The sequence below is a fragment of the Pelecanus crispus genome, chromosome 10 (genome assembly GCF_030463565.1).
Source record: "Pelecanus crispus isolate bPelCri1 chromosome 10, bPelCri1.pri, whole genome shotgun sequence".
In the NCBI taxonomy this organism is placed as follows: Eukaryota; Metazoa; Chordata; class Aves; order Pelecaniformes; family Pelecanidae; genus Pelecanus; species Pelecanus crispus.
In genome coordinates, this window is record NC_134652.1 from 26,249,460 (window position 1) to 26,271,913 (window position 22,454).

The 22,454-nt window shown below is 38.0% G+C and overlaps 1 protein-coding gene across 2 annotated transcripts in view; it reads left to right on the forward strand.

Annotated features, from left to right (window-relative positions):
* Positions 1-22,454, forward strand: part of LRMDA (leucine rich melanocyte differentiation associated) — a 690,354-nt gene that overhangs the window by 366,465 nt on the left and 301,435 nt on the right. Inside the window, exons 5-7 of one of the 2 annotated variants that reach the window (XM_075717814.1) lie at positions 4,141-4,171; positions 7,092-7,128; positions 18,342-18,468. In XM_075717814.1, the coding sequence (XP_075573929.1) occupies positions 4,141-4,171; positions 7,092-7,128; positions 18,342-18,468 (195 nt within the window). The remainder of the gene's footprint in view (positions 1-4,140; positions 4,172-7,091; positions 7,129-18,341; positions 18,469-22,454) is intronic. The other variant, XM_075717816.1, reaches the window with a different exon arrangement.

Consider the following 22,454-nt stretch of genomic DNA (forward strand, 5'->3'; position numbering starts at 1 on the left):
TAAAGTCACAGGGTATTTTAGTAATAGGTGAGAATAAGACAGGTTGCTTTTATCAGATTACATCACCTTCTCTCTAATGATGTGAAATGTTGATCTGGGATATAGAAAGTTATATACATACATGCATGCATGCATATATATTAATCTCTTTTTCATTAGATTCTATTTTCTTCCATGCTATGGTCCAAATTCCAAGTTCTTATGAATTTCAGAATTTGTAATTCTGAATTTAGTTGGAATCTAAGAATTTAACATTTGGTGAACATGAAAACCTGTACCCAAGATATGTTATATTGAGTGTAGAAATAGCTGTGCTGTTTGTAAAGGCTGCTCTGATCTGAAAAAAACAGTGTAAATGTGTTTTTGCATGGCTTACATAGATGCCTAGGTTTGGCTGAGTGTTCCACGTGATCTGTTTTGCTTGTGTGTGCTTAGAGCTGAGGTATGGTATTCTCTTAACACGTGTTGGTTTTGCAGGGATTGCCTGACATTTTAAGGCAATGGTAACCATGCACTGAGAAGGTGAGGAGACTAGAATTGTTACATTAGGTGATTCACAGACTGTTGTTTTGATTTTGCTTTCTTCATTTAGCATTTTGAATCTGTAACAAATCATTTGGAAGACTTGTGTTTGTGAAAAACCTTTTTTCAGCATTTCCATGGCTGAAAGGCTAATCCAATCTCCTGCTTCTAGGACTGTTGGTTATTGTGCATGTGTAGAGGAGGAGTATGGCCTGCTGTTTAAACCAGGGAACTCCTAGGATACCGAAATGTGCAATTCCTGGCCCTGCCATATGATTTCCATATGACCTTGGGCAAGATATGTCAGATAAAACTTCACAGGGGCATAATATAGCTGAATTGATGAGATTGTAGTGCTTTTAGATCCTCTTGAGGAAAGTTACACAAAAAGAAATTACTACCATAGTAGAATAGTTGTGAAAGTAAAGTAGAAGAGCTGGCACGATTAGGAGACAATTTATTGACTTTCCTTTATGGCTATTTAAAAACTTTTCTAACTTAGTTCAGGCTAGAAAAGTTGATGCGCTGTCAGTTTGTTTCTGTCCTTGATATGCACGTGCAGCTCCCATTAGTGGCAGCAGGAGCCCTGTGCCTGCATCGCGAGAGGAGAATAGACCCCTGTGCGTGTAATGATAAGTTAGATAGCCTCTTGTGGCTCTGTGTATGATTTCTGATCTATTGTGCCAGAGATAGTACAGCGTGAGAGAGAGCTGCTGTCATTTTCAATAGGAAGTGAGAACTTTAAGAGCTTGAGAACTGTCCTCTTTTTTGAATAGCACTTTTGCTGCATGAAGTGTAATTTATTTTTATCACAGCAGGCATAAAGCTTCCAGGTTTTCATAAAGAAAAATGATCCATATAGTGCCCATGTCGATTGAACGATCATTTGAAAACCTGTAAATTCAAAACACAGCCCTTTCTCAGTGCGAAGTATTGTTCCTTTTTGCTGCAGCTTTTAATTTTTTTAATCCTGGACTTCCATTAGTACTTCGGACATACTATAAAACAGTGTTTTCGTCTCAGTAATTATTTTTCCGGCCATCAGTTTGCCTGTAGTAGGACAGATTATTTAATTATAGTAACAAAAACTTCTTCAGGCAGGACTTTCTGTGCTTTCACTATCTTTCAAGGTGGTACTTCCTAAACTTTTTTTTACGTAGCAAATGTGAATCAATCATTAAAATTTGGGAAGAAAGGGGAAAGGAGAGGAAAGGGTGGGAGAAGGGGGGAAGAGAAAGAAATTGTTTGTATCTTGCCTGATACGCAAACACACAAAAAGAAAAGAAAACAAAGCAAGACCTATTATTAGTCCTACAACTTGTCAGTTTGATTAGTGAACGGTTGCCTCTCTCTCTTCTGAGAAAACACTACATCTTTAAATGATGTCCATTCTTAAATGTAGAAACCCCGCATTGTGTCTGTTAGTGCATAATTGGACTGCCTTTTAATACAAGCAGAGGCACTTGTTTCTGAATATAAACCCTGCACCTCAACAGGTCAGGGAGATAGTAAAAACCTGTTGTTTGGCTTTGTCTTGGGGAATAATGGAGTCACTAATCTACTTGATCTCTGGGAGTCAGATAAAGAAGAAAGTGAACGATGCATACATTTCAAAGATGGAAGGCACTTGTAAAAGCAATTTCTTTGGAGGGAAAAAGTAGAGCAAAGGCTGTTGGAAACCTTTTAATTAGTACTAATTACCTCAGCAGAAAACGTTGGAGGCTTGAAAGGATTTGTGTCAGCAAGTGAAAGATCAAAGATTGCGGCGCTCGCATTTTAATCTGTTGGCTATAAAAACGAATAAGGGGGTGGTAATGGGGCCCATGAGAATGACAACCCAGGTGGTGGAGGCCTTAATCCCTTCTTTACTGCTAGCGCCTGAGGCCTAGTTCCAATTACATAATAAGATGATTTAATTTTTGCTTTAATTTTAACAAAAATTAAGTTTATTTTAGCCTTCAGTAAGGACGAGACAAGGTTTCCAGACAAAATCCTGTCAATTTATTTCTTTTAATGTTTTAAATCCAAGCCTTTTTTTAGCCATTTTTTTTCCTAAGTGGCTAAAGTTGCTCTATAAAAGGCCATGAGGCAGCAAAGGTGCTTTGATGTGGTCTCTGGAAACGGGGAGGGGCTGGCAGCGAGCGACTGGTGGCCACTGTGGTGCTGCTTGGAAATCCGGTAATGTCACGAGTGAGCCTTCTGTCTTTTATTTATTTATTTGTTTGGGTTGTGTGTTGGTTTTGCTTTTTTCTTTTTTTTTAAAAAAAACCCAAACTGCCTAATTGCGTCAGCAAGGAATAGTTCATAGGCATGCTTGCTGTGATACTTCACTTCTCTGTTTTCTTTCAAAACACTTTGTGCGGGTTCGCATGATCACGTGTGAGGTAAATTATATCTTTAGTTTTGTGGCTTGAGCAGATTATGCGCTCCTCAGAAACCTAATTGTCGTCAAATTCCTCTACGGACAAAAGAGTGAGCGTAGGGCTTAGGCTGAAGATAGGCTGAAGGCTGCAATGTAAACCTCAAATGGAAAAGTTGTGTTTGGGAATCTCTAGCACTTGCACGCAGCCAGGCCCAGCCATTGTGTCAAGGCGGGGGGTAGATGCATCTTGAAGTAGCATTGGGTTTACGTTTCAGCTCAACATGCAGTCAAGTGTTACCTATACTCAGTGAAGTGGTAGGGTTTGAGGTTTTTATTAATTTGACTTGTACAAAAGGTTATGTTATTTACGCTCTGAGGATTCAAGCATAGTAAATTGCCGCTCATTTATTCATTTTTATAGGTAATCGGACTAAAAATCTGGAGGCACTGGCAACACAAATAATCAGGCCTCTCTTCTGGGTTATACCTTTAAATTCCTTATTCAACATTTATTCAGCAAATAAAGCTTGAAATAAACTTTGAACTACATACTTTATTGAGTTTTATATTGAATTTTTATATTCAAAATATGTTAAATATGTATATGACAGATAATTGTTTGACAGTGTATATAATAGCACATCCTCAGCTACTAGCCTATTCTGCTTATAATTCAGTCTTCAACCTCAGGTTCTTATGGTGTTTGATTTTATTCTGATGTGATAGAAAACAGTGTTGATTTTTAAATAAATTGTTTTGAACGAAGTCTTGTGGTCCCTCAGTAGGCTCTGTATGTATTGGCATGACAGTAAAACATGAAAAAACCCCAGATATTGAAGTTCAGTGTTGTCTTCCTTTTGCTTGCCTTTTCCTAATCTGTGGAATATCTGTTGTCTTTAAGAATGGTTCAAAGCTGCACCAGGGGAGGTTTAGACTGGACATTAGGAAACATTTCTTTACTGAGAGAGTGGCCAACACTGGCACAGGCTTCCTAGAGAGGTGGTCGATGCCCCAAGCCTGTCAGTGTTTAAGAGGCATTTGGACAGTGCCCTAATAACATACTTTAACTTTTGGTCAGCCCTGAATTGGTCAGGCAGTTGGACTAGATGATCATTGTCGGTCCCTTCCAACTGAAAAATAGTATATCCTCTTTCTTGGGCATGGAAAACCAGCTAACCTGAGACCTGAGCCTCTTTCCAGGGCAGTGTAGGGGAATAACACTAGCTCATTTTTTCAAGATGGCTCTTTCCTGTCAGAATGCTCCATTATGGGCCATGGTGGGTGACTGTCCCGGTGACTGTCCCTGTGAAGCTTCTTAGAGGACCCAAGGTGCTACAAGGTTATCTGTTGCTTGAGGAGATGTCAGGGTGGTCCCTTTACTCTAACATGGTCCTAGGACTTTCTGTATTGCTTTCTGGTGTGAAGAGCATTTGAGTATGTACAGGCATAGTGACCAACCAAGAGTGTATTCATACAATCTGTGTTTTTGGTTCATCATCTTCTTCCTCATCCATAGCCTATCAAATCCACAGTTGTGTATCTTTTGAAGGTGGGATTTATGCTGGACTGTACTTTCCCAATCAGATTTTAGGCAATCTTATTAATTTTAGGGATTGAAGGGGGGAAAAAAAACAACACAAAAAAGCCTGACAGATTCTCTAGTCCATCCTCTTGGACTGTAAGATTGTTACCTGCTATCTTTCCCTGCTAGTGTTTTGTATGGTTCAATTTTAAATATACTTATTGTGTAGAAATGGAGGACACTATCCAGCATTTTTTGTGATGTGCATGTTCCTTTTTTCTTTTTTTTTTTTTAATTATGTATGAATTGGAAGAAATGTATTTGTTGTCTACCATGTACATTTCTAGGAAATTTTATTTGCTCACATTTCAGAGTGTGATAATCTCTGTAATTTCAGAGGCTGAATTCTAGAGTCTTGTTTTGACCAAATGCTTTTCACTATTAAATACTGCACGCTTCCATTGCTGAGGTAACATGTTAACATCACTCATTATTTTGCATAATATGAGCAATGGGAGAAATAACCAAAATAAAAACCAAAATGAACTTTGAAGTAAAATAGTAACTTTCTTTGTTTTGACCATGCATTTATTGTTTACTTACGTAAATGCTTATGTAAACAATTCTACTGCATTTTGCAAGAGTTTCATTGAAATGCAAAACTCCCCAATTTGACTAAACAGATTTAATGAACAGATTATTGTATTAAAGCATTATGAAAAATCAAAAAGATGTAAGCACATGCTTATCTCTGAATTTGAACTCACATACATAAATCTTTGCAGGATTACAATAAGGCCCAGTAACACAAAAAAGTTGTACAAACATTTAGTCCTGAGCAGTTATCACGCAACAGTGTTTGACTGAGTGCAGTGTGTGGTAACGATTCCCAAAAGTCATGGGGTGTTTTCTTGCTTTCTGCTTTTTGCAAGGGTGATTTATGAGTTTACAAGTTCCTTCCCATACTCCATAATTGCCCCGACAGTTTCCCCAGATGGACTATATCCAAGTTGGTATAAAACAGCACTCATTGCAGCTGGGCCTTCTCATTCATCTTGAGTTAGGTACAGGACTTCGTGTTCCTTTTGTCTTTATTTAGATTTGTTACCTCTCTAGAAACACTGTACCATCGTAATTGGTACTACCTTGCCTTCAAACACCAGATACAACTGAAAGCAAAATAAAGTTCTATTTAGTCAGACTTAGCCGAAAGCTTTTAGTTTTGGGAATGGAAACAAGGACAAATACAAAACTGGTCATTGCATATACTTAGCAGGTCACCTTTCCACTTGCTGAATCCATGTTCTCTAGGATTCCTGGAATGGATTCCAGCAGGTAATGCTTTGGGTCCAGGTGTCTCAGCATTGCATCTTCTCAGTCCTGATATCAGTTCTGATTTAGTTCTGTCGGAAGCCAGAAACTTTGGTGATCTTGTCTGGAAACTGTTAGTGATTCTCTGGTTTGTATCGAATGAGTAGCTCTTCCTTGCCCTGAACACAACTATTTCCTCTTTCTCCCCGGGAGCGTCAAACTTGGCCACTTACCTCCCACTCCAGCTGGACTGGCCCTTCTGTACGATTCATACCATCCTGCTAAGTACTGTACAAGACACGTACATATATTTTGCAAATGACCTCTGGTATGCCGCTAGCTTTCTAGAAAGAGATGAAACAGGATATAATGTTAACACTGATGACAGACCCAGTAACAGAGTTACTTTGTTTAAACAAGCCCATGAAAAAGTGTTTCCCCTCTTACAGCTTTTCTGGTGTTGCAAGCTGCCACTTGCATAATGTACAATTCACTGGAGATTGCACAGACCTAAGTAAAAGAAAAACTTGTCTCTTACTTTTGTGTACTTGCATTTTAGAGGAAAGCACATCCATGTAGAAGATGTGCTGTTTAGCAGTTAGGTAGTGTCCTTGAAGAGATTCTAGTTATTCAGTTGTGCATAGATCTTGTATGCTTTTATCCCAAGTTTTATAGATCTAATAATCTGTTTCCTAGCTTTTGGGGCTTAAATGCTAGTTACAGTAAGGAAATCTGCTACAAATAATGGTTTGAGTGCAAAAAGAAACATTGAAGAATAAAGATGAGAATTTGCCTTACACTTGGAGATCGTTAAAAGATTTTTAAAGATACACCAAAAGTTAAATTTCCTAAAATTTTATTAAGGTACCTAAGTGATCTGATTTTCTTAATGCACTAATGTCCCAGCTTTTTGTTTTAAGGTCTATAAGAACTGTTGTTTGCTCAATACATCTAAAAATAAAAGTGTTCAATTTCAAACTAGACATGTAGCTTCCTGATTCAGGCACCTGTGCTAACATAAAGCTTAAGGACTGTTGTGGTTTAACCCAGCAGGCAGCTAAACACCACACAGCCGTTCGCTCATTCTCCCCCTCCCCAGTGGCATGGGGGGAAAAAAAAAAAACTAAAATTTGTGGGTTGAGATAAAGACAGTTTAATAGGACAGAAAGGGAGGGGAAAATAATGATATACAAAATAAGTGATGCACAGTGCCATTGCTCACCACCCACTGACCAACACCCAGCCAGTTCCCAAGCAGCAATCACAGCCTCCCAGCCAACTCCCCCCAGTTTCTATACTGAGCCTGACAACATATGGTATAGGGTCCCCTTTTGGTCAGTTTGGTTCAACTGTCTTGGCTGTGCCCTCTCCCAGTTCCTTGTGCACCTGGCAGAGCCTGGGAAGCTGAAAAGTTCTTGACTAGCGTAAGCAGTACTCAGCAACAACTAAAACATCAGTGTGTTATCAGCATTCTTCTCATCCTAAATCCAAACCACAGCACTATGCCTGCTACTAGGAAGAAAATTAACTCTATACCAGCCGAAACCAGGACAACCTGCAAAGCTTGAACAGTCACCTTTTTGCCATCCTTGGACATCTCTGAACTGATGTTTTACCTTAAACTTCTTTTTTTTTTTGAAGTATACTGTGAACTTAGTGTGTAACAAGTGCTTGAGCATTAAGGATGCTGGTGAATGAAATGCTTAGGAAGAGGATATTAAAGGTTGTACTGTGATTAAAATAAGTATTGAAGGACAGCCTAGATCCTTGCTCTGGAAACATAACGGTGTAAAACATTCTTGAACAAAATTTTTAAATACATAACAAATTTGGAAGCTTGTGTGAACAGTTTTGTTGGTGCAATTGCTCGTTTCAATAATCAGAAGCTATGTGATTTTTGGAAGCTTACCAGCAGTGGCTTACATGTTGATTCAGTTACTCATATTTGTTTGAGAAAGTGTGCAGTTTAAGTAGACCTTATAAAAAAACATTAATACAATGAATCTCACTTCAGACTCATTAAATCTATTTAAATATGCATTAAAATATTTCAGAGATATCAAACTGAGGATACCATTGAGTGTTTAGTGTTTAGAAAGAGGTGAATGCAGTGGCCATTAAGTTTTAATTGTCTTTAATCTCTTGCTACCATGGCAATAAAAATAAAAACTTTTTAGAGGAATATTCTATATAATGCATTATTTGCTAGGAATATTCTTAGTTAGCAAATCCATGTAAGCACGAACGTATGTTTTCTGCTTTTCCATCAGTTTAGTAAGTTGTATGCTTCTAATAATCTTTGTGTTCTTCTTATCTGCATTTAACAGCATTTAGAAATCTTTCTTAATATTATTGAAAGCTGAAATATCTTTTAGTCATCTTCTCCTTCTTCCCCCTTCTCAACAAATTTCAGGAGAAAATTAAAAATTTGGAATGAATGTACTCTATCTTATTTTGCTGTGCAGTTCTAAAGTATTCTGATGAGCTTGGATTAAGCTGATGTGGCCTTTTGGGAGAGACACATCAAATATAGGCAGACAGCTCCTGTGTCTGGTAACAAAGACTGAGGAGGTCAAAACTATCCCAACAGGCCTGGGCAGGTCAGTCAGAGGCAAATGTTGGAAATAAAATTTGGTGGGGAGGGGAGTAAGGGGCCTGGGTCAAGTCCTGTTCAAAAAGTCAGCTTTGTCAAAAGCTTCAGTCACATTCTTACCTACAGGCAACCTCTGCTGATCCCAACTCATTAATCGAACTGGAGAGCCGTCTTGACCCTGGCTCCTTCCCTTTGAAGTGTGGTGTCCTCTGCAGCATGAGGAAATAATTTGCTGCCTGATTCAATGAGCCATCAGTAGAGCCAGCAGACCTAATGACATGTGAGAATATTAACCTCCTACCACGAAGAGCTGTGAATCTTGAGAGGCAGTCTATAATTCACCCAGCACTCCTGAGCCTTCCCTTTCTGTCTTATTCTTGCACTCACTTTCTCACTCGAGGCGGGGGAGGAGGGAGAAGACCCTCTTGTCGTAAAACTTTATTTTCTTCGGTAGTGGGAGCCTTACTGAGCTGCTTGATAATGAGTTACTTTCCTTTTGCAGTTGGATAAAATTTATACTGAAAACTAGACATCCGTCTTGCATGTAATAATTTCTGTTTAAAATATGACACAGGCTACATAACTGACATCAAGGGGGTGGTGATCTGAATACTTGGGTGGTGACCCAAGTAGACTATTTTATGTTTCCGTATTTATTTTTCATCATCAAAGGAAAAAAAGTAAAAATGAGAAGATAAACTTGCATAACAATGATGTTATTCTGTATAATGTGTTTTCTAGCTGCCCTCAGTTAAGAGGATCTTTCTGTCCCTTCTTCCTTAATTTTTTTTTTTTTCTGCCTAAAGAGAAAAACAGTTCTGCCTGGCCAAGTATTGTGTGTTATATGCACACACAGGGGTGTGTTCTTGCCCTTTGATTCTCAACAAAGAAATAGATTGTTGGTCTAATCCTGCTGCTTTAAAAGTCAGGGCAGATTTTTCTCTTGTTGACTCCCTTAGCATTTTTAGTCACAGATTCGGGTCTCAATGTCTGGTAAGCTTCAGAAGGTGAGCCACTGTTACTCATGTTGCTAAATAATGAGAAAGGAAAAGCAAAAGTAGCCCTGTGTGTATATGCTATTCAACGTGAAAACGGTGGTGATTACCGGACTTTACACTGTTATATACTCATATAGAGTAAAATATTGTAACAGTTTTGTTTTTAATATCTTTTCATAGTGCTGATGGGTGCTGCAAGAGGTCAGAACGTAGAGGTTATGGGTACAGATGGGGAACAATATCCAACATAGCAAATTCCAGACCAAAAGGACTATTGCTGGCAACTTAGCCTTGTCTGTGCTAGAAAGGTTTTGGGATTTTTTTGCTAGAACTGTACTGGCAGATTTCTCATATTTGGTGGAAACACAGCTTGCAAAAGCAAATGAAATTACACCGAGTGTGACCAGTTCTGCTGGTAAAAGATGTTTCTCCACTGGGAGTGAAAGTTAGTGGTATAGTTGTGCAGCCAAAACCTTCCCGTTGGAAATTGAGCCTGAATTCTGTTGGGTTACAATTATAGGGTTATTTTGATTCTGAGGAGTTGTTGGTAGAACTATTGTTGTGTCATGTGGATCTGGGTACAGACTCAGATATCATGCAGAGGGGATAAAGGAGGTTAGGGAGACAAAGCAGGGTAGGTATCAGAAGGAAATAATAAATAAATGGCAGTTATATGTTGTGTTAGAAACACTACAGGGTCTGTGGTATGCATATATGTAGATCCCTGTGATTTTAAGTTGTTCTAAAGATATTTTTTAGCATTGAGGGATTTGGTGTTATGTCCATTAACAGTTCTCTGCTATCATGCTTGAGCAGTCTATTAGTCGTTCTCACCTCTTATAGCTGGTCACAAAGGCCAGTCCCCTTGCCTCTCTCTGCTTCATCTTTTTTATTAAGTTTATTAAAACTAGCCAGATTATACTTTGTTATGGCACAGGCTGTGCTTGGTCCATTCATTATGGTTTCTTATCTTGGCAGGCAATCTGAATTGAACGGCAGCTAGTCCATTATGCACATATGAAGCCCATCACTCCTCCAGCAATGGCCAATTCATCAAACATTTATCTTTTGCCCTCTGAGCAGTGCGTCAATTTGCTTGTCAATCCTCAGCCTTGGTTGTTGTGGAAGATGGGAGAAAAATTACTTTTCCCCCTTCTCACTGAACTCTAGTAGTTGAAATGGGCTTTACTCTACTCACTCTACAGGCTTGTTACTCCCCCCTTCTCTGTGCAAAAAGGGGAGGGGTCAGGTTACTATCTGAATTGCAGAGTGACAGATTGATCCAAGATACAGTAAAGCTTTCATTATGGCACTGCCTTTGCACTTGAATTTGCTCATATTTCCATTATAATACTGTTTTGTAGAGGGTTTATAAATAGGTTCTCAACTTGGCACATGGAGCTGAGAGGAGCTTTTAAAAATAAATACATTATAGTGTTTTAGGTGTTTGTGGGGTTTTGGGGTTTTTTGGGGGTTTTTTTTTAAGCAGGTATGTTTATATTTTGTAAACCCTGGCCTGGTCTTTTGCTATTTCTAATCGCTAATACTTTTTTGAATTCTTTCGAGTTCAGGAAATGGCAGTGTTTGCTTTTTTTTTTTACAATGCCATTTGTTTTACTAGAACTGAATTCCATGTTAAGATTGGGGAAAAAGACAAATGAATCAAGAGACACTCACATCCAAGTTTTTCTCTTAACTCCTCTAACCTTGTTATACTTCATCGAATACTTTCAAGAAATTTTAGCAGACAGATGCTTAAGTCCATACTTAGGAATATTATCGAAGTGATGCATCCATTGAACTGTAGGGACTTCCTAGTGGTGCTTTTTCCAGAATGCCCTTTGATAAAATATGGATGCATACAGTCACTTGCTCTCTGCTTGGTAATTTTTAGCTGTATTTTGCAAACTGTATTTTGTTATATGATACTTATTCAATCATTAGATGACTAAGAGCTCATTTTCTGATCAATTTTGTATTATTTTAAAATATTTCATATGGCTTATGTGAAAACAGCCTTGCCACAGGCTATACACAGATTTTCATTTTATTTAAATTTACACAAAATTGTAACAGTAATATCATATAAAATCTTGGCAGGCTTAATCCTAAAGGTGTTGTATAAAAACTTCAGCAAAAAGAAGCCTAACATGAAGGATAAAGCTTGAGCTGTGTTAATGGGGTATCCTCTTGAGTAGAGCTGTATTAAATACACATAGTGAAATTTGAGACTTTAAGAGGTTCATTAGAAGAGAAGTTGAACTCCACCCCAGGTTTGGTTGGTTGGTTGGTTGGTTTTTTTGTGAGCTACTGAAAACTGTAATTGGGATTTGTAGTTTATTTCAGCAGGTAAATAATCCACCCATATGGGGCACAGCTGTAACAGTTTATTTTACTTTCATGTTGCAATTTCTTCTAATTTCATTGCAAGACTTTGGACAAATAGGCTACATTCATCGCTCCCAAATGTATGTACTTCACTGAGCCTCACCTGAGGGTCTGATTCACCTTCTGGAAGTCCCCATCTTTTGTCGCTGGCTCTAAGGAGTTATGAGTAACTGGGCTTCTACAGATGGATGAGATACATCTGCATTGTGGCTTTCCAGATAATTCCATCATTTGAGGAGCTGCTTCTTAATAGCAAAATCTCTCTCAAGAAATTCTGCATTTCTGTTTTATAATTGGTAGGAAAGGGTTTGAAATGTTGTGAACTTAACATTTAAATTCAGAAGGCCTCTTATCTCTTTTTGTCTATCTATTTATTGACTCTACTTTTGTTTGTGTTTTCTTTGAGGTTTGGGGGTGGGTCGTGGCTTGGAGGGGTTGAGTAGTTTGGGTTTTTTTTTTAAGCCATGGAATTTGCTGCGTAAGACTCAGAACAAGGCTATAAAAACAGAGGAAGATTCTGGCTTTTCATGAATCCCCACCGTTTTAATGTGCTTACATAGCTCTAGTTTATGATTGTTGTGCAAGATGTTTTCATCCCAGTCTTTTTCGGTAATAAGGTGTCCCGAGTACTCTTGTATGCTTTCAGCGTATAAGGAAGGGGGAAAAACGAGGGATGGATATTCATGTTATTGTATGTCTGAAAGTTAAGTATGACCTTTATATGAAAAGACTCAGAAACTAACTGTAGATCCAGTTCATAACACAGGTTTAATCTTTTCTTATGGAGATCTTTTCTTCCCAGGTATTTAATGATTCTGCTCGTTCGTTTCTTTCCATTTTCTCTTTTGCTGACCATATTCACAGGCTTGCCTTAAGTTTTACCTAAATTGCGGCTTCCAGGTATTTTCTATCTAGCAACAGAAAGCTGGAAACAGATTGACTGGAAGCAATGCAAAATGCTACCTCTAGATAGCCTTCAAAATACTAACATTCCCTCTGATACTAGACAAACCAAAGCATGTCATGTTTTGGAAACATTGGTAAAAGCTTGTTCTCCATTGAACAGAACTTCATAATTCCTGTTTTATGATTTGTCTGGTCTAATGTGGGGCCTGGCCTACACTAGAAATTTTGGAGGTTCTTTACTTTCACTGGGGTGCTTTTTTTTTTGGTTGTTGTTTTTTTTGTGGGTTTTTTTTTGTTGTTGTTGTTCTGCTTTGGTCCAGAAGTCGTGTCAGAACTGTCCATTACATACTCCATTCTGTTTTCTTTTTGGATGTATTATCATCCAGAAAAATGGGTATAAACACTGAGTAGGACTGCAGAAAAGAAAAGCTGTTAGGCATGAATAGTGTAGAGGTCATTTTTTGATGCTTTACTTGTAGTTTATCTGCCATTATTATCTCTGTGTGCAGGAAATACATAAACCCTCGGTTTGCAGTATTTTTGTGATTATAATAGTGACAGTGGGTTTTTTTTCTGGAATTTGAACTGAATTCTAGCCACTCTGTTTTCTTTAAAATGGGTTATTTATTCTTCTGTGCTCACAGGTGAAAGGTGTGTTTTGAACAGAACCCCCCAAAGCAGGTTTGAGAGTAGAATTCTGACAGAGGCCTCAGCCTGAGGGAGTTTGCACAGAAGATTCACCGAACCCCTGCCACCATCAGAACAGAATTGGAAATGACTTGGGTTTTTCCCCTTGTTTGTATGCTATATTTCAGATTAAATGGAATTTAAAATTGAACGGGAATCAAAGCAAGTAAACCTGAAATGATGTTTTGCATTCCCAGGGAATTATGCAAAATCTAAACTTACACGTGTGTCTATCTTACGTTTTTATATATATAGCATTTACTTACTGCTCTTTGTTTTCTTTTGGTGAGGTTAAGCCAAAGGACTAGAAGTCAGGAGCTCTGGGTTTTATTTCTTGTCTCTTAGAAAATTGCTGGAGGTCACCTTTCGTTAGTCACTTAACCTCTCTCTCCTTTACTACAAAATGGAATTTTAAGCTCAGCAGGTTTTTGAAGAGTAATTCATTAATGTTTAAAAAAAAAAATGCTTTGTGCTCCTTCGCTGGCAGGTGCTGGAGAAATAGAAATTACATTACATTTCTGTTCTTTAAATACTGAAATTATCTAGTACAAGGGTTCTGGTGTTGATTCTGCTCTCCTGTAATCTGTTAAAACATAAAAGGTAAGAAAAAAGGTATTTTAAAAAGCTCTTGTTTTGTAACAGCTTTGTCTTTAACTTCTGGTAATGGCTATCTCTTGTCAACAGAGTGCAAATCAATTTCAAGGCTAAAGCCAAACTCTCTCATTTACATATTGTTAACTGCTCTCTCTTTTCCTGTTAAACAGGAGGAAAAAGTCATTACATATGAGGCAGCTGTCTTATTAATGGAGGGGTGGGGTAAAATGTGAGGAACACTTCTTTTTCAGCATATACTTCTGAACAGCTTGTTCTTCCCGACAAGGACAACTGCAGAGTACCAAGGTTTGTCCATTCCATGAGAGGCTTCTGCTTTTTTTCATGTGTAAAATCTCGTGTTTTCATTGTCAAATACTACCAAACTGAAGAGCTGCTCTTTAGTTTCATTGTAACCAAATCCCTGTCAGACCAGAGGGACCATATGAAGTAGTGTAGTTGACAATTGCCATGCATACACATAGAAAAAAATCTCTGCCATGACATTCCTTTATGATTAAAACTTTGTTACAAACCATGAATGAATTATGGAAAAGAAAGCTGGAAGAAATCATACTGATTAGCCGAAGGACTTGGATAAAATGACATTTCTGAGACCTTTGTATTCTAAAGGATTATTTACTGTCTGCTTACGGAACATCTTAAGTCATTTTGCAGAGGGAGTCAGTTTCCTGTTTAGCGCAGTGTTTTTGTAAGCTAATGAGGGCAAAGCGTGAGCCATAGGCAATGATGCTGTGATATTAGCTGTGACAGGGAGCTTGATCATAATTATCTTAACGAGGATAGGGTTAATTACAGTGGAAACTTAAAGTTTTTTCTGTTTGAATGAGGCGGCGCTGAATACGTTGTGATGTTTTGTCGGTTTGATGTGACTTTGGAAATTGCAATGGAAATCTCTTGGCAGCACTTGCTCTCCTCTGGGAGCAGAGTGTGAGCCCTGCAATGAGGTAACTGAGATGGTACCTGTGGGTGAGATAACAGGCAGCTTTCATGTCATTAGAGCCGGGAAAAGCAACCTGCAATACACCTTAGTGATGTTTATTAGCCTTTTGAAACTAGGGAAATCAACTGCTTGCCACTGCCCCTTCAATGCTGGTTGTATTGTGGTGGTAAGATTGTGTGTTTGTTTTAATATACCAATATGGGGAGACATTTTTTCTGCTGTGAACTATGAGAAAACAGCACAGATTTAATTTTAGATTGGTTCTCTTTCTTGGGGGATTTCCATCTTTTTATACTCGTCTCTTTTAGGGTGTTTGTGTGCTTCTTGCTATTGCTGTGTATATATACACACTCCTTTCCTATTTTGTAATGGGCTCATAAGGAAGTACTTGGAGTACATTAATATAACTATCTCACCCTCATTAGAAATAAAAATGCTAGTATTTGGTACTGCTTTCTACCTCGGCTTCTCAAAAATGCTTTCTATATACTAATTCATGATTGCAATCCTTTTTTAGGTAAGTGATGTTATCTCCCATCTGCAGGTGGGAAATTGAGGCACATAGAAGTTACGGGACTTGCTGAAATTTGTACCATAAAATCTAGTGTGTGGATTGTACTTAAAGCTTTTAAATTGTGGAGTACAACTGCCAGGCGATATTTCCTTATGTCTTATGACGATAGAGATTGTTGCCTTGAATTTAATAGCTAGTATCACTGAATGATAGCAAAAGCATTTTTTTCCCTTTCTTGTTTCTCTACAAACTGTCTTACCAATTTTGTTTTGGTGCTAGTTTTTACTTCTGAGATGAAAAAGTAAGAATCCTGTGAATAGCAAAGTAACACATGGATGTAAATTTATGTTAATGGCTACACCCTCTCTCTGTACTGTGGCAACCCCTCGCATCTCCTTGGACTCTGAATTTAGGTGATTAAATCACCAAGTGCACACTGCTCTGATGACATGAAAACAATTAATAAGCAACCCCCTGTATAACACGGCCCCCTTTTAACTGAGCAGCTAATAACATTACATGGCAAAAATTATCAAAACCAGACAGGTGTAAGGAGATTTGCGCACAATTTTCTCTGCCTGTCTATGAAAGTAGTACCCTTGTGTTCAGCCCAGGCTTGTGAAAGAAAGGCTGTTTCAATAGGCAACTCCCTCTAGTGTTTCAAGGCCTTTTGTCCCACTTCATGGCTTGTCATTTTGTTTTATGCCTCCCCTGCAGCAGTTTTGGATGTGTGCTTTCTTCTCCTTGCCAGTTGCCAACCATTTGCTGATTCTCATGATAAGAGTATTATATTTGTGTAACATAACTCAGGAACAATGTGTATTTTGATGCTGACACTGACCAGAGCCCAAGCAATGTTTTTTCACAAAGGACCTATTAACATCCCATAAGGCTCTGTGGTGTTGACAAGAAGGTGGCCTTCTCTGAACTCCTTTGGCAAGTCATAGTCTTACATTGAAATGTGAGGTTTGGAAATAATCCACTATTTATATAATAAAGAGTATTTAAGGGGAATTTGCTAAACTAGGTTTGTCAAATAAACTGAAATGAAAACTCGTAACAGCTTGATAAACTCACTGCTACTTCCTCTGGGTTATTTTGCCTTTTAAAGGTACTTGGGGGAAAGCACTGTCTGAAATGTTTGCTTATCTCTCTTCTGATCTTGACTTTGGCAAAACCAAGTCTGTCGCGACCCTTTGCTGAAATAGCTAGCTTAATACAGCATGCTAGCACAGCTCTTAATCAGTTTATGTAGGCTGAATCGAGTTTTTTCCGAAACAGCTTGTTAAAGGCAAATGCAAAAAGTGTGACTGCTACTGTGGTGGTTGTTTCAGTATAATGTTTATGATAAAGGCTTTTGTTCTTTCAGCTTCAGAAACTGCAGCCTCAATGCCTAGTAATGATATAGATATGCCAGAGGGTGTAGACATGGCAAATTTTCTTCAGGTCTGGCTGCCCAGCATCAAAATGGTGTTAGTAATAGCTGTACCTCCCTTTCAGAAAGCCAAGTCAACAGACTGCGAGTGCTTTGGAGTCCTTGGACTGAAATATACTGTTTCAGTGTTGTGCAAATGTTACTTGAATATTCATAGTTTGGTGTACAGTACCCAGTGTAAAGGTCACGGACTTGGTTTCTTTTGGTTGTTTGATCCCTCTAACTGTGATTTATAAGTGGTCAGTAAGTTGTATCTACAAAAGCGGTATCTTGTTTTTGTTGGACAGATGAATGTTAAATTGTCTAATTTGAAACCCATATACTTTCTAATAATATTTGTTTTTTCCTCCAGTAGCAGTGTCTGTAGAACTCTCTAACAGGGACCTTGATGGTATTTTGATCTTTGCCAAAAACTGGGGGGAGGGTGAGCAAACCCCCCCTCAGTACAAATGTCATTGGAAACTGAATAAATAGTATAGACTGCATCTCCCTTATTAATCACATTTTATAAAACAGCCAGAAGATACAGTGATGATCTTCCCACTGGTAGGCATAGTAGATCAGCTGTCAAGTCATGCAATCTCAGCATATCTTTAGGTGTCTGGTAGGTGAATGAGCTGTGAATGCATGTCTGTGCGTGTGCTCCATATACCATGTGTCTTAGGTGATTAATGTGTGGGTTTTTTTTCCTTTTGGAATGCTTAAAGCGCTAAGAATCAAGTTTGGAATAGATGCCTTAACAAGGTACCAAAGTGTTCTTTTTAGGTATTTTCCCTGTACTTTGCTATCAGAGGAATGAATACCTCCAGAATCTTGTTTATTTACAAGCCATCATCTGCACTTCCATGTTGTGAAATGCTCCTTTTTAAAGCTGCTCTCTGCAGTCTGACCTGTGGCTTGACAGTGGGACAGTAAGTTCTGAAAAGAGAGCAAATGCCTTTTCTGTCTGGAGTGATTCTGCATTTTATTTTGTAAAGAACATTTTATTTTGTTTGCAGGGACTCAAGAAGCAAATTAAGTGGTTAATAAAAAGGGAAAAAAAAAAAATCCCTTCTCCATTTCCTATTTTTACATGTAAGGTAGCTGCTAAGAAATGATACTTGAAGTTGTATTTATTATTGTTAGCAGGGTATGATATTTCTTGGCAGAAATGATGGATGACAACTTAAATTTGTGTCCAGGGAATGAAGGTGAACTGTGACAGAGTTATTTATCTTGGGAATGGAGGTTAGGGTCAGGCGAGGCTGGGTGCCTGAAGGCACAAGACATTGACAAATTCATCCTGCAGGCCCCATATCTGAAGCCTTTTGTTTTGGATCCTGGCTACTCACTAAGTGACCCCCATCCTTCATCCTGCCAGCATGTGAAGGATGTGTTGCAGTGCCAGCACTCCCCTTGCCACTAATGCTTGTCATTCGCTCTTCTGACAGGCCCAAACCAAAACTATTCCCTCTCCTGAAAGGGAAGGTTAAAATATTTATTTCAGCTCATAATGGCCTCCCTGATTTAGTGGAGTATCATTTTTCCTGTTGCCTTTGTCGTTTGCAGGTCACTAGAAGGACTGAAAACATTCAGTTACTTGGAAGAGCTGATCTTGGACAACAATCTACTCGGGAATGACCTTCTGTTACCCAGGTTACCCCACCTCCATACCTTAACGCTCAACAAGAACCAAATATCCTTTCAAAGAAATACCTGCAAAATGTCGAATGAGTTTTATGTGTCAGCCAAATTAAAGTATGTGAAATATAGTTCATGTGCAGACAAAGCATTCTCTCGTTTGGCACCTGGAATACTTCATAGTAATTTATTATAGGTCATTCATAAATGAAATGCACCATTATATCTTCCTGTTGCTCCATTTTAGTGAGAGATCTAAGTTATGGCTCTGAAGAAATCTTTCTAATAGATAAAATAGAGAAAGAAAATAATGTCAGTGCTACCAGTGTGCAGCAGTTCCTGTGTTTGCTTGGGGTTCTGTTGCAGGCTGACCTCTAGTGGAATAGAGAGTGCAGTGAAACGCTATGAAGTTTTTATACTTTAAATAGCTCTTAAAACATTAAAGTAAAATAAAATTTTAAAAAACCCCAAGAAATGTAATACCTTTCTCTGTTTTAATGAAGTCGGTAATATGCACAATTTAGTAGCTGCTGTGCAACCGCAGCTGTAAAAGCAAGTCACTGTGTTCTCAGTGTTCCAACTCTGTATAAATTCATATAAAATGCTGTCCAAATCAAGGTCTTAATACATGAAAGTATTCAGATGGATGGTTAAGCCCATTCCTAACCAATCAGGCACTTCTGCATATGCCTGAAGTTAGTGCCTACTTAAGTTTATTCAGAATAAATATTTCAGCATTTGCCCAAGTACTCTGCTGAATCGGAGCCCCTAGTCTGTAGGCTTATAGATAATGGTCTGTAAAAACTAATTATGTGCAAGGGCTGGGCATGGACTTGATTATTAAATAATTTTCCCATACTTAGACCCTTCTGGAGATTTGAAGATGTTTAATATATGGTTTTACAAAAGTGAAGGGCTATCAAATTGTGGCCAAAAGGCCAACTTGAGGCCTGCGGAGTCTTAGAGCACAGACCATGAAAGCCCTCTCCTTGTAATTGCAGTGTGAGGACAAGGCTGCTCAACTGCAGGCTTTTATTACAGACAATGTAAACAGAGAGCAATTTACCTCCTACTAAAGCAAAACCCTCCTACTGAGGAGAATAAAAATAACTGCAGATTCTACAATTTCTGCACTTATTTTTGACTCTATAAATAAATAAAAATCAGGAGAGCAACTTTTATTCTCGGGGCCCTGGAAATTTGCCAAGAGTGTCTCTTGAGCAGTGACAATCATTACTGTACTAGGTATTTGGCTAGATTTCTGATTAATGCCAGGATTCTGTGGGTTGGATTTGATTAGCTGGTTTTATTGTTTGCTGCCACGGTAAAATCTGAAATGGGCATGTTTTGATGAAGGATGTACAAGAACATTTTTTGCTGATGCTATCTATGGGTGGTGGTATGTCTGGTGCAGCATATGTCCTTCTGCAAAGCATGAAATGTAAATTTGGCCATAAGACCCAAAAGCAAGTTAGTATATTTGTCCTTTGGGGGGTGTCAAGGAGGAGCTTTGCACTTACCAAAAGGAGGGCAGGTGTATTGAATAAGAACTCAGTGAACAAAATCAGAGGGGAAAAAATGATCCTGTCAGTAGTATTCTTTAAAGAGTTTCTGCTGGTCTCACAGACATACTTAAAGTACTATTGTCAAGTGAGTAAGCTCTCAAAGTCAATGATAACATGATAAGAAGGATTTGATCTATCCTGGGATATTTTTAAATTCAATCTTAAAACTATGAAGCTAGAGCTTTTAGAGTATTGAGCTACCCAGGAAATAATGTGTACATTTTCTAGTGTGCGGCCAATAATTTAATAGAGGAGTTGCAGAAATGCTTGTAAAACACCTAATGTATACAAACTGCCCAGAGAACTAAAAATAACTGCTGTCCATCATTAACATTTTGAGCCCTAGGGAGTAGCGATTTTTTCTAAGGAAGATACAGCAGTCGTCTTCAGAAGCATGAAGACCTTCCAGATTCCTCTCTTCAGTGTGGATGCCATATTTGAAAAGGTCTCTTTTGAACTTGAAGCATTTCTTTTAATGAGTGATTTCTCTATAGAATTATTCTAAAAATGTTCAAATAAAAATATACATTTAATAGAATAAGGAAATACATTACAGGAAAGATTGCTTAGTATATGGCAGTAGCACTACAGAAAGGACACAAATGAGCAAAGAACACTGATCTGAAATAAATCTTCAATTGGTGGAACATTAACATGTATACATAAACATATACATATGGAGAGAGAAGGAGATGAAAACAAATAAAAGAACAAATTGACCCCTGTGAAAACTGGAGTAACATGTAAACTTTAAAACTCATATGAGTGCTTTCCTGGGTATCTCTTCATATTATTGTACTCTTTGCTATTTGTCTTCTTTTATTTTGTCTTCATTTTGATCCAGATCCTGTTTTGATAGTTCTGGTAAGAGCTTTCTACTCCTTTTACATGGTCAGTTATTGTGTGGTGTTGTATGTGTAAATAACATTTTGCCCATCCTAATATAATGTCTGGATACACTGTACAAATGTGAAAGCTTGTCTCTAAATCAGGTAAATACTTAGAAGAATCATCTAGGGTTTTTTTCTTCAAATAGTGGTTGTGTATTTCAGTTACAGTTAGACCACTACCACTTTCTCTACTAGAATTGGAAGAAGTAAATTTAAATATTACGTTTTAGAAACAGTTTCCTAGTTTTCAAGTTCCTCAACTTTTCTGTAACTTGTAATCTGTTAAAAATATTTTAAAATGCAGTCTATATAGCTGAAATACATAAAGAATAGTTATTAATATTGTGCAGTATTGGATTACATGTCTCTAATGTGCTTTTTTCATGTGTATGGTATGTTTGTTTTTACAAAAGTCCGATTTACTTTGGGAGACATACCATCTTAGTTTCTCTATCAGACACAATGGATGGCAGAAAACAGTACAGACTAAGATGGATGAGTGGTAGGTAGGAAGCTGGTTTTGGAGGAGGACTTATGACTGCAATCACCTGTGCTTGTAATGGGAAACCTCATTTCTCCTTTTAAGTGTGTTCACTAGATACTAAGAATCAGTCAGGAAACTTCTAAATAGATTTATTCCTCTGTGTGTGTTATAGCAGTGTGAGGTTTCATGGCTTTTCACTGTGCTGATCATGGCTGGTGTTACAGTGGGACTATATAGTATAGACATTTCAATTTCCTTTACATTTCAGTCTTTTTAGTATTTGTTAAAACTACTCAAAAGGGCAGCAGAGATAGTTTGTCAGATATATATACCAGTATGCTGAAAATTAGATGGTGTTCACTGCCTCACTTCAAAATAGGCAAGTCTGATAACAAACCAGATCTGATTCTCTGAAGTAAAAGCTCTATTTCTGTACTTAGTCCAGTGAGCTGTTCATCCATTTAACATACATTCTATATATTTCTGAAGAACTGATATCAAAATTGATTTAGAATAAAGGTGTTGAATGTAGATGTAGAATGCAGACATTGAATCTAGGTCTAGGTTTTGAATGGTTTAGGGGAAAACCAAAATATTTTACACCATAGACTGGGAAATCTAGAGCTGGGCAGAATGCTCATAATAGCATTACTTATGGCAGGAGGAGTTATCAACGTGGTTCAAATCTAAGTGATTATATGTTCTTGAGTCTTTGAAAACAGCGTGGATGGAGTACTTCGACTGAAGAATGTACCAATAAGTACTTCTGGTACAATCCGTCTTCACAGAGGTCTCATCGTAATGCCTAACAGTTATGGATTTGTTTAACCCCCAAACTGTAGATTGTAATTTATTTTGCCTTTGTGCTTGTTCCTACATTGTCCTGAAGTGCTTGAAGACCTAGAAGTCTCAGTCTGACCAGAATCGCATTACGTTAAGTGCTGAGGACTTGATGTTTAGATTGAGTGAATACATTAAAGACACAAATTGTCTCCTGTTATGCACAGATCCCTATCTCCACTAAACAAAGATCTGAGCTGAAATGGTACAGCAGTCTTCCTGCATATACATCTGAGCTCTCCATGCCACAGTTGCAGATTTC